At 32.3% G+C, this 12,128-nt stretch overlaps 1 protein-coding gene across 1 annotated transcript in view; it reads right to left on the minus strand.

Annotated features, from left to right (window-relative positions):
- Positions 1 to 1,055: 1,055 nt before the first annotated feature.
- Positions 1,056 to 12,128, minus strand: part of LOC127706674 (nurim-like) — a 34,507-nt gene continuing 23,434 nt past the window's right edge. Inside the window, exons 4-5 of the mRNA XM_052211332.1 lie at positions 2,867 to 2,979; positions 1,056 to 1,071 (exon numbers count right to left, since the gene is read on the minus strand). Of these exons, the coding sequence (XP_052067292.1) occupies positions 1,056 to 1,071; positions 2,867 to 2,979 (129 nt within the window). The remainder of the gene's footprint in view (positions 1,072 to 2,866; positions 2,980 to 12,128) is intronic.

Raw genomic sequence — 12,128 nt, forward strand, 5'->3', positions numbered from 1 at the left:
TTGAAATTTAGTTCAAGGTCGAAGGTAAAATTGACGTTCTAGATTTTGACCTTTGATATAGATCGATTCATAATTATACATGATAAAGCCATGGTATTTTTTGCATTAGGTTAGTAGACATATGGCCTTGAAAATGTCAACCGGAAGTAGCAACTTATCTCCCTTATTTAAAGCAAAAGTATATAGAAACTATATATTTTGAGAATCAGCGTAAAGTATGCTATTATTTGACACCAGAAGTGACTTTTATTTAACCGTAAGTGGCTTATTATCTCCCTTAATTGATGAAAAAAGTGCCTTAAACATTCTATTTTTAAAATCAGTGTATGATAATCTATCATTTAAGATCGAACATACTGTTTTTTTATCAAAATTTTCTTATCTTAAGTGAATTCGGGTGGAAAGACCGTCAATTGTTCTCTGAACAATTGGTTTTTAATTGTTTTCTATTTTGTAATGAGAGCAGATGATAGAAGATGTTGACAGTGTATCATACCGGGTTGTATTTTTTTATATATGTACTGGTAATTCTGATGTGTTACACTGTTCGAGTTTTCAGTATGGTACAAACATTTTTTTTTCCCCAATCATTGCCCTTTCATCTATAAATGACCCAAATGGCCTCAGTATTTTAGGAGGAAAGATCAATATTTGTGTTTTACCTGTGTGTTAAATGTTATGTCAATCAGCAGCATCACAAGACACAATACTAACCAAGAATAACCTTAGTCATGCAGTCAAATTTAACAGATCTTAATAGAAATTAACTCACAAATGGCAGACAATACATAATGGAAATATCTCACACTGGCCCATTGAGCCCCTACGGCAATTCCATGTGATATTATACAAGTTGATTTTATGATCGCCGTTAATAATTCTAAAGGTTATACCTGCAAAACAAAGACAACACAAATACCTTACTATTGGTTTCATTTAAAATATATAAAAAAGCATGAATAGCAATGAAATAAGATATGAACACATACTTTCACTTCATAAACTAAACATTTAAGCAATATGAAATAATAACTTGTAAAACTAATGAGCATTGATCATAATATAACAAAACTGAAACAAAATACATTATGTTTAACAATACCTGACAAAATATATTACCAATTTTATGTCTTTCATATTATAAACATTATTAAAACATTTAAACCCGCTGCATTTGTTTGCACCTGTCCCAAGTCAGGTACCTGATGTTCAGTGGTTGTCGTTTGTTAATGTGGTTCATAAGTGTTTCTCGTTTCTCGTTTTTTATATAGATTAGACCGTTGGTTTTCCTGTGTGAATGGTTTTACATTAGTCAATTTTGGAGCCGTTATAGCTTTCTGTTCGGTGTGAGCCAAGGCTCCGTGTTGAAGGCCGTACTTTGACCTAAAATGGTTTACTTTTACAAATTGTGACTCGGATGGAGAGTTGTCTCATTGGCACTCATACCACATCTTCTTATATCTATTGATAAAAATTTGAATAATTGGAGAATATGTCCATGGGACACAGATGATGCTCCTGCTTGCATATAACAATATAAAGGGGAATAACTCAAGAACAGTAAAAGTGACGCAACCCAAATTCAAACTTGTTTTGTGGTAATAAGCATTGTGTATAAGTTTCAAATATTTGATTGAGGCAAACTAAAGTTAGAGAACAGAAACTAAATTTGGGACGTATGAACGGATGGAGGTACGGACGGACAAGGGCAATACTTAATGCCCCCTCCACTACGGCAGGGGCATACAAAATAAGAGCTACAAATTGAATTCTTTCTAATTGTAAAAAAGAATCGCTTTCTTTCATTTAAATATTGACGTGAGTATACATGATGATCTGATATGTTTCTTGATAGAACATAAAAACCAAAAAACATAATTCCTGTTGGTTAAAGTATAATATAACAATATCTAAATGACTTGCAATTTAGATCTTGCTGCCTTCCAAAAATTGAAATTTTTGGTAATTAAACTGTCATATATATGACGTCATATGATTATTTCAACATGCAGTGAGTCAGTTACCTGGGATTACTTAATATTAATGGACAAAATAATAATAAACCTATATTTAATGCATCTTAATTATTTGATAACCTAAATTCATCAGCTACATGTCCTTACTTCTTGAAAAAATCTTCATATGAGGGAATAAATACGGATGAAAATATTAGGATCTACCTGTCTTATATAAAATTACTTTTATCTAGTCTGTATATGCTTAATAATTATTTCAATTTCCCTGACAATGTCGTATCATTAATTACTGTATGAGTGGAAATATTGACGCTTTTGCATCATACATTAGTTCTGATAATTTGTAACTTTATAAGATGTATATTTTCTGAACCTTCAAGTTCTATGATGCTATTTAACATGCTATACTGTATTTTATGGTTGTAAACCTCTTAAATATGACCATAAAATGTTGAAGTTAATAAAAATCTGTAATTTAAAGTGGTCAATCCATATTTTCTTATTAGCTACCTGAATGATATCATTTACTATTTGTACAAAGCTAACATAATATATAATCTCCTAGGCCACTTGATTTGCTCTAACTAAAATAACCTTTATCCAGACAATAAATAAACACGTATATAACACTTTATATAAACCTTACTACTACAGCAACATCTGACTTGTGTTAAAAGTTTTGTTTTAACAGAATAACGAATCTGACATGGGTTGCATCATTCTATTCTGTAATGGTAGTAGATGTTGACATGGTAACATACTCGGCTGTTTGTATCTGTTGTTCTGTGTACATGTAATCCTGTTGTGTCACACTGTAAGACTTACAAATATACATCGTCAGCACCGTAGCTAACAACCATCGATCCAGGGTTATTATTGGAAACACCCACAAGATCAGTATAAAACAGGTTGTACCAGGGTGGGGCATGTGAGAGAGAAGTTCCTGGAACTGACGACTAAAGAATCTCTTGGGTGATCTGTATCCTTGTATATAGTTATACAGCTGAAAATATAAGTGAAATGAAAATAAGTATCATTTATGTTAACAGGAACAAGAGTGCACACAATTGTTTTGCCTGCTTTATTGATTTTGATAGAGATCAACAATTTACTATAGGCAACATATAAACTTTACATTTTCAATGATCCATCAAAATGAGGTCAAGTTAACGTCTGTCAGATAGAAATGAACACATTATAATCACATTCTATATATTAAATTTATTAATCAAATTGGTTGTAGTTTCAAAGAAAAGGACTTAGACACAAACTTAACATTGACCAATGAACCATGAAAATAAAGTTAACGTCAAATAAGCCCCTCCTAAATGGATAAGTACACTCTACAATCATTCTATATACCAAATACAGTTAACTTATTTCTTAAAGTATCGACCTAATCATGAAATCTTAACATTGACTAATAAACTGTGAAAATAGGGTCAAAGTGTGGTGAACCCTTTCTGACAGGTATGTATACCTTGCAATGATTCTATATACCAAATATAGCTATTTTATATCTCATTAAAACAAGAACAATACAGTGTCAGTGATTTAAAACTTTGCAGTTTTTTTTTCAAGCAATTGCTGAGTCATGAAAAAAAGGTCAAGGACAACCGACATATGCCAGACAGAAACATCAGACAATAAGACATCTGTATACAAGATATAAATTATCAAAGTCATCTATCTTCTTCATTATCGAGGCTTATACAAATAGTGTACACAGTTGCTTATTCTATGTCTGTCATGGTAGGACAAAACAATACGTTTTTTTTTAAGAGGTCATATAATCATTAAAATGAGATAAAAAACAATGGACATACACCAGACGGAAACTTCATACCATGTGGTATCTGTAAACCATCTTTGAAATCATCACGCTCTTTCACCTTCTGAAATATTATCCTTTTATACAAAAAACTAATGCAATAGACTGTCATTGCTGCTGGATTGTCATACCTATGTCATTCATACTGTGACAGTCATCACAGGCAAGACAAATTTGTAACAAAAGATAAAACCTTCTTTGAGCGATCATCTAAACTGATGATCTTAAATGTCTGAGGGATTCCTAACATTTATTTTTCCTTTATTTGACTTAAAAAAAAATATTTGGGGTAAATGCTGATGAGGCAGGAAAATAAATTATAATCTAAATAGACATCTTGAAGGATTCTCATTTTTTTATATAGTACTAGGATTGTGAATTTTTATTTTTCATGAGACAACATATTTTTCGATACTCCTCTGTTTCTCCTGTTAAAAATGAAGATTTTCTGTAATACTATATATAAAAATTATGCTAAAAAATTGTCAGTAGCCTTGTTTTTGTTACAGTCAAATGTCATCGTTTCATATTATCCACTTTGTGTCGGAGATCAATTGGTCATTAGAGATAATTATTAATGGTATTTATGATTGTTCTGCAATTAATTGGTAATAAACAAGGTAGTTTATGGTCCATTCAAGGATTATCAAAAGTGAAAAAAATGATAACATAGATAGTTCTGTAATCAACAACTCAGTGATCTTTGATGTTGCTTAAAATTTGGATACTGACTATCAAAAAAATGTGTAACAGTGTTTGGGCTAGACCCTTTTCAAAGGGTACAACACACCTTTTTCGTCTGGAGCATTGTCATTTTTCTTGGTTAGACTTTGCACTCTGCTTTTTTTTTTGCCACCATGTCCTTTTTATATGGCTGCAGTTCCCATTATACTACAGCATTTTTTTTTATTCCTTGCTGTCAATTTTTTCCAGTTTGTAAGCAAATTCAAAGGGTGGTGAAAATAAATTAGGACAATTAATTGGCTTCAATTCACAGCCTTGGCGTCAAACAAAGTTTAACTGTTCATTAACTTTTGTTACCTCATCGTCCCGAACATGCATGAAATATTTCCCACTAGACGTTAAGCAACCAACAATCAATCAATCTGCTACCTCAACCATGTTCATTGCAAGCATAGGCTTGCAAATAGATAATTTAGAGTTACTGTTTTTCTTTTTTTTTTATACTCCAATTTTGATAAATTGAAATATAAATTAAGAGCAAATTCAAAAAGAACACCTGCAATATTTTGACATTCACCTGTCTAATTTGGGGATATTTTTTTTGGAGGGGGGTGAGGGTGCTGCTTTCACATGAACATAAATGTTAAAGGGGCATTGGCTGTCAAATTCATGTTCACCGATTTGACTCAAATTCTCATGTTTGATTTATAACATACTAAAACGTATATCCAAATTATAAAAAGTCTAAAATAAACAATTTACAAGGCATTGGCTCGATAATATGTATCATCGTTTTGTGTGTAATTTAGTCTTTACGCCATATAATTAATTATCCAGTTGACCTCTGGAGACTGCAGACGGTCATATAAGTGATATAAACATAAATATAGATATAAACAGATAGCGAACTCGCGCAATATGATTTTTCTAGGTCTATTTAATTTCATATTATAGGTTAAAAATATATGTTGATTATCGTAATTACCTGTATAAGAATGAGTTTTTGTAGATCGAATCAGACAATCAAATGATTTACCTTTGTTTCACTTGCAATGTTGACATTCTTTTCCATTTGATAACTTAACACGCATAATTCATACGTAATCCATCCCTAGCTAAGGGGTTAAATTGAAGGTCACATGAATACGGATTCAATGAGGTCGAATTATTCACTTGCAAGTGAATAATTCATCATCGATGTTTCTTAGCTTATTTTGACAAAATTGAACCATACTGGCTGCTAAAAGCGAATTCTTATTTCACTATTTCACTTTCATTAATGATTGAACAAAAAAAATTATATTTTCAATTTTTTATATATCTCGTAGCTAGTGACCCTTTAAATATGTTTGTTACTTGTATCGTACATGTACTTCTGCATACTGCAGTATTCATACTTTTTTTAATAGTTTCTTTATTTGTACTTGAATTTATACTATTTATCATAATTTTCAAGATAACATGCAAAAACCATAAAAATTGATAAACTATATTCATTTAAGAGTAATACCTCTTTAATGATATTGGCTTCAGACTATCCATTAATCCATTACAGTTTTCAAGATAATTAAGCAAAAATGCTAAAGTTGGTAAAAACTAACAATGAGTTCCTTGACGGTTTCCGTCATAGTGGTCTATGGCATATTTGTAGATCTTATAAATAAGAAGATGTGGTATTAGTGTCAATGAGACAACTCTCCATCCAAGTCACAATGTATAAAAAGTTAACAATTACAGGTCAAAGTAAGGCCTTCAACACGGAGCCTTGGCATTGATTATCCATTTTGCTGTTTACTGTTTCAGTTGGTTTATTATAGTTTTAAAGATAAAAGGAAACACTAAACTTGCAGAAAAATGACATATAAGGCAAATAACTCAAAAAAAAATTATATGATAGCTTCGCAAAACTGGAAAGTGGAACGATCTTGTCATTCTGAGACTTTTTAATCCCATTAGATTTTCTCAATTAAATTTTTTTTCAAGATAGAAGTCTTTTATTGCAGTTTACTATTATGGTATATTCTTGGTAATGGGAGTGATGCTAGATCAGCAGAAACTTTAGGATGATAACTGAGTTATAATTGTCTCATTAGTAGTCATACCATATCTCCTCTTTTTGTTTTACTAAAACACAAACCCCTAATGATGATTATAACCAAGTACGGCTTGAATTGGCCAGGTAGTTTATGAGAAGATTTTTGTAAAAGTTCACATTTAGAAGACAACCGAGAAGCAAAAGGAGGAGACTCATCGGACCAGCGACTCTTTTCACAAAAAATCTTACGATTAAAATTGATCGTAAGTTATACTGAAATGTGTATGACTTACGAGTATTTTTACTCTTAAGTTTTTTGTTGAAAAGAGTCGCAGGTGAGCTATAAACTAGTTGGATCATGCCAAATTTCCATGTGCCTGTCTCAGGAACATCGTCAGTGGTTGTGCTTTGCCATATTTGTAGGTCTATGAAAGTCTATGTCAATTCTATTCACAACATTTTAAACTCTGCCTATAGTTGAAAACTGTCGTTAAGTTGCTATCTCATTGACATATACTCCACATCTCCTTTTATTCATATCTTAAGCATGTTAAGTTCATTATATAACACCTGAGATTATAGAAAACAAAACAAAAAAATCAAATGACAAGGTCCAAAAAAAATTTTGTTTGTGTTTTTTCTTTTTCATTTTCAATCACATCAAATTTGCTTTAATATCAGAATTCATTGTCTACAATATTTATTTTACAAATCAGCAATATTCAAGGAAAAATTTATTCATGATTAAATGTGATAATATTCTATCATCACCTATAATATATTACTTCTACTGATTAGTATCAATGTTCATTATAAAACTGAACAATATGCATTTTACCCTCACTAACAAAGACAAGTTCTTGGTTTTTTAGGCAAAAACTGTAGAAGTTCATATGTGGGCAATGCAGAGTATCTTTCAGGTCAAAGTGTTTCACAAACTTTCCATCAGAACTCAGAATGACAACCTGTCCTGTTAAACTTAATATAATAATGCTGCCTAATGGTGTGGACTCTACATCAATCGGTTCACCAACATGTTCCTTCCGAATTAACTTCCCATCCTGGCTAAAAACTTTAACTTCATTTTGGAAAAAACTAGGTACACAAATATTTCTATTTATGTTCTCTGCTATTTTGAATTTGTACAGAAAACCAGATAATAAAGAATCTTTTTTCAATAAAAATTCGTCTTCACATTTTATAGTTTTCAATAAAACTCCATCTTGAGATACAACTTTGATGTGCAGCTTTGAACATTGAATCTTTGACAAAAATAGTGGGGCTGATTTCAAATAAAGAATCATGATATGTCCATCTCTACTCCCACAGAGTGCTAGAACAAAGTTTTTGCTATCTGGTAATGTGTACAGAGTTTTGATTTCATCATGTTCATTTTTGACCTGGATGGCACGATTTTCTGCAACAGCAAAGACAAGCTTTTTTAACTCTAAAAAAAACATGTCAATAACTTTTTTCAACCCATCTATCAATCTTGGGCTTTTATCTGGTTTCAGTTCATAACAACAATTTTCATCTGAAGCTAAAATTGTACCATCCTTGCATATGGCCAATGAGCTGTGGTTAACAAAAAGGGTTTTCTTAAAATCATATGATTTCCAAGCTTTAATTTCAGTGTCTCGTTCTCCTTTCAAAGGAACTTTATGTAAATGTCCAAAGTCATATTCTTTTGAAATCATTTGACTTTTGGAGAATTGTTTTGTCTCCTTTGGTATCAATAAAGGTTGGTCATATTCTTCAGGATTAGGAGACAAATCCAGAACATCCTTTTGGATCTGTAGTATATTGTCTTTGACCTTCGACTGGTTTATCAGTTCAATTTTTTCATTCAATTCCTTCTGAAGCTGTTTTAGCTTTTCCTTTTCTCTGGAAATAACATCTGCATTTCCATCAAGAGTTTTTCGCAACTCATCGAGCAATAGACCTTTAAACTTTGTTACTAGCTTCCTCAACTCATTTGCATGTTCTTCAGTTTTATTCTTTTCTTCTTGAAACTTCATATTATGAAGACTATTCCAGGCATCTAACGAATCAAGTTTTCCTTTGACACAGGGCAGCATGTTTTGTTTTATGTGATTCTCTAATGTCACAAGCTCTTCCAGGGATTCCTCATGTATTGTATCAATAGTTTTATTCCTATGTGCCATATGACAAGAGCTTAGAGACAAACATTCCGGACATACAAGTTTTTTGCATTCAATACAATAGTTAGTACAAATGCGGTCAACATGATCTTTACAACTGATGTCTTCCAGATTTGATTTTGTCTTGGGACTACTTCCCGTTTGAACAGTCCTCACAATTTTATGATGTTTCTTTTCCAAATCCCATAAATGATATCTTTTACATTCATAACATATCTGTTGGTCACAGTCAGAACATGTCCATTCAGTTATTTTTTCAACTTTACAAAAAAAAAGTAAAATCACAAAAATACTGAACTCCGAGGAAAATTCAATCGGAAAGTCCCTAATCACATGGCAAAATCAAATGACAAAACACATCAAACGAATGGACAACAACTGTCATATTCCTGACTTGGTACAGGCATTTTCAAATGTAGAAAATGGTGGATTGAACCTGGTTTTATAGCGCTAAACCTCTCACTTGTACGACAGTCTTATCAAATTTCGTTATATTTACAACGATGCGTGAACAAAACAGACATTATAAATAAAATAGTCAAAATATGGGTACAGCAGTCATCACTGTGTTACAATATCAAAACAAACAATTATTTACAAAAAAAGCACAAAAGCATCTATCAAATTAAGACCCACATTCATTGCTTCGCGTGTCTGACGTCAGAAAATGTAAACGTCACATAAGAAAAAAGTTTGTCATTCAATGTCTATTCAAAACAATTTTATAATTTCACATGGGGAATGTTGGTATACAGGGTTAAAAAATCAAAAGTTATGTTAGAATTAATTTCAGAAATAGACCGAGATTTATAATTGTCCAGAAGTTCTTCAGAACCCTTAAGAATCCACATATGGTAAATACCACTACGCGAGTAAAATAAATTTGTCGTTTGTCGTTCAAAGTATTTTCAAATTTATAATAGAACAATAACATAATGACATATAATAGAACAATAACATAATGACGGGATCTTTTAAAGTACAGAGTCACGTTATAAGAACCACAGAAACACAAAAAGTCGCATATATAAAACACACCAGTAAAAATTAAAGATAATACAAACACATTGACGGGATGTATAAGTACCTAGCCACGTCAAATGGATATCACAGAAAACAAACCAAACAGTAAAAGTAATATTAATAATAGAACAAAGACAAATGAAAGAACAATATTACACGTTGTTAAGATGATAAACAACGTCAGTATGCAGAATCTATACTTCAAGACCATCATGTATTGTTTGTGAAGTTGATACGGAAAATGCACAGATGTGAATTTGTGCATCCAGACTTGATGATGAAGCCATTTTACTTTACACCAGAAAAAAATAAAATTTTATTTTGACACGATATTATTTAACTACTGTTATCTAAATTAATCAGAATAAAGTCTATTTGAAATGCCCTATACTATTGTAAACAAAGATATCGGCATAACTATTTATAAAAATATCAAAGTCTTTTATATTTGGATGTCTCTAGACGGAGATAAATATACATATATAGTGTCTGCCTATGTGTAGTGGCAACTGAAAATTATACCTTGTGCATCGGATTTCTTAGGATTAAGAATACCAGGGATTAGAATATGTATAAAGTGCCTTGAAAATCAACCTAACAATGTTAGAGTAGATCTGATTCTTTACTTTCTCCCCGACCGGTGCTGGAACCTATACTTTTCACTTCATACCTCTACGACAACACCGCCTAGCATTGCGCAGACGCCTAATACCTGCCTCTAACTATAGCTGATAAAAATCAGCTTTTGTTTCGGGAGGTGTTACCTTCTCGTAGTGTTTTGTGTGTTAAACGAGATCACTCATTCATACGAGTAATCTTGTACATTATCCAATGTTTAGCAGGCGTGGTTGCTAGATATAAGAAGATGTGGTATGAGTGCCAATGATACAACTCTCCATCCAAGTCATAATTTGTAAAAGTAAACCATTATAGGTCAAAGTACGGCCTTCAATACGGAGCCTTGGGTCACACCGAACAGCAAGTTATAAAGGGCCCCAAAAATGACTAGTGTAAAACCATTCAAACAGTAAAACCAACGCTCTAATCTATATAAAAAAAAAGATACGAGAAACACTTTTGAACCACATCAACAAACGACAACCTGAACAACAGGTTCCCGACTTAAAACAGGTGCAAACAAATGCAGCGGGTTTAAACGTTTTAACAGGCGCCAACCTTCACCCTAACCTGAAATAATAGTGTAACATCACAACATTGAAAGACAAACTATGTTTTCATCCCCATACTAAATGGACGTGTATGGGTATCTTTGACATCACAATACTGGCAAAGGAATCGCTATTCGATTTGTTGTTTACAAATATAGTCCACAGTAGTATGGACAGTGCATTACTTGTAAATTTTACCCCATGCACCTTACCAATTCATCTCATGCTCCATGTACAAAATAGAAGCTAAGAGTACAAGGGAAAGGGGATGGGGGAAATCGCACTATAAAAACTTTGTTTGGGTCATGAATTAAAATGCAAACTAGTGATATGGTTAGTTCGAAAAGGGTCAAAAATGAAAATGTTTGAAGCTGTCAAATTGAATATTTTTTATATGGAATTAGCATTTATTGTTCTTCAGAAATGCATTACCTATTCTGACATCGGACTCGGGCTTCTTTCAAACTGAGTTTAACTGTGCGTATTGCTGTGTGTTTCTTTTTTCTACATTGGCTAGAGGTATAGGGGGAGGGTTGAGATCTCACAAAGCATGTTTAATCCCGCCGCTTTTTTGCGCCTGTCCCAAGTCAGGAGCCTCAGGCCTTTGTTAGTCTTGTATTATTTTTAATTTTAGTTCATTTATATGTTTTGAAGTTTAGTATGACGTCCAAAATAACTGAACTAGTACACATTTTTGTTTAGGGGCCAGCTGAAGCACGCCTCCGGGTGCGGGATTTTCTCGCTGTGTTGAAGACCCATTGGTGGCCTTCGGCTGTTTTCTGCTCTTTGGTCGGGTTGTTGTCTCTTTGACACATTCCCCATTTCCATTCTCAATTTTACTACAAGATTAACTTTATATATATTTCGATAAATGTGTCAGACTTAATGTCCCTAAACAGATATACATGTACAGTAACTGAGGACATTGTATGTTTTATTGTCAATATGAACATTAAGATAGAATAAATAAATAAAATTATCTGTTACATGAATCACAGTCCTGATACACGTATAAATATTATAGCAACTGTAGACTATACCATCAATTTTTTCATATCATATTCCCTATCAAGGTCATTTTAGGTCATGATATCAGCACCAAAACCGACATAGACAAAATAGAACAAGGGCTGACGAAGGATCTGATATGAAAAAAGTTATATTTTCATATTTCATCATATAGTTTACATAATGACAAACTATAAATGGAACTGAATAAATGTATCAAAAGAAAATACTTAAGAATAA

This window comes from Mytilus californianus, unplaced genomic scaffold (genome assembly GCF_021869535.1).
Source record: "Mytilus californianus isolate M0D057914Y unplaced genomic scaffold, xbMytCali1.0.p SCAF_6, whole genome shotgun sequence".
NCBI classification, from domain to species: domain Eukaryota; kingdom Metazoa; phylum Mollusca; class Bivalvia; order Mytilida; family Mytilidae; genus Mytilus; species Mytilus californianus.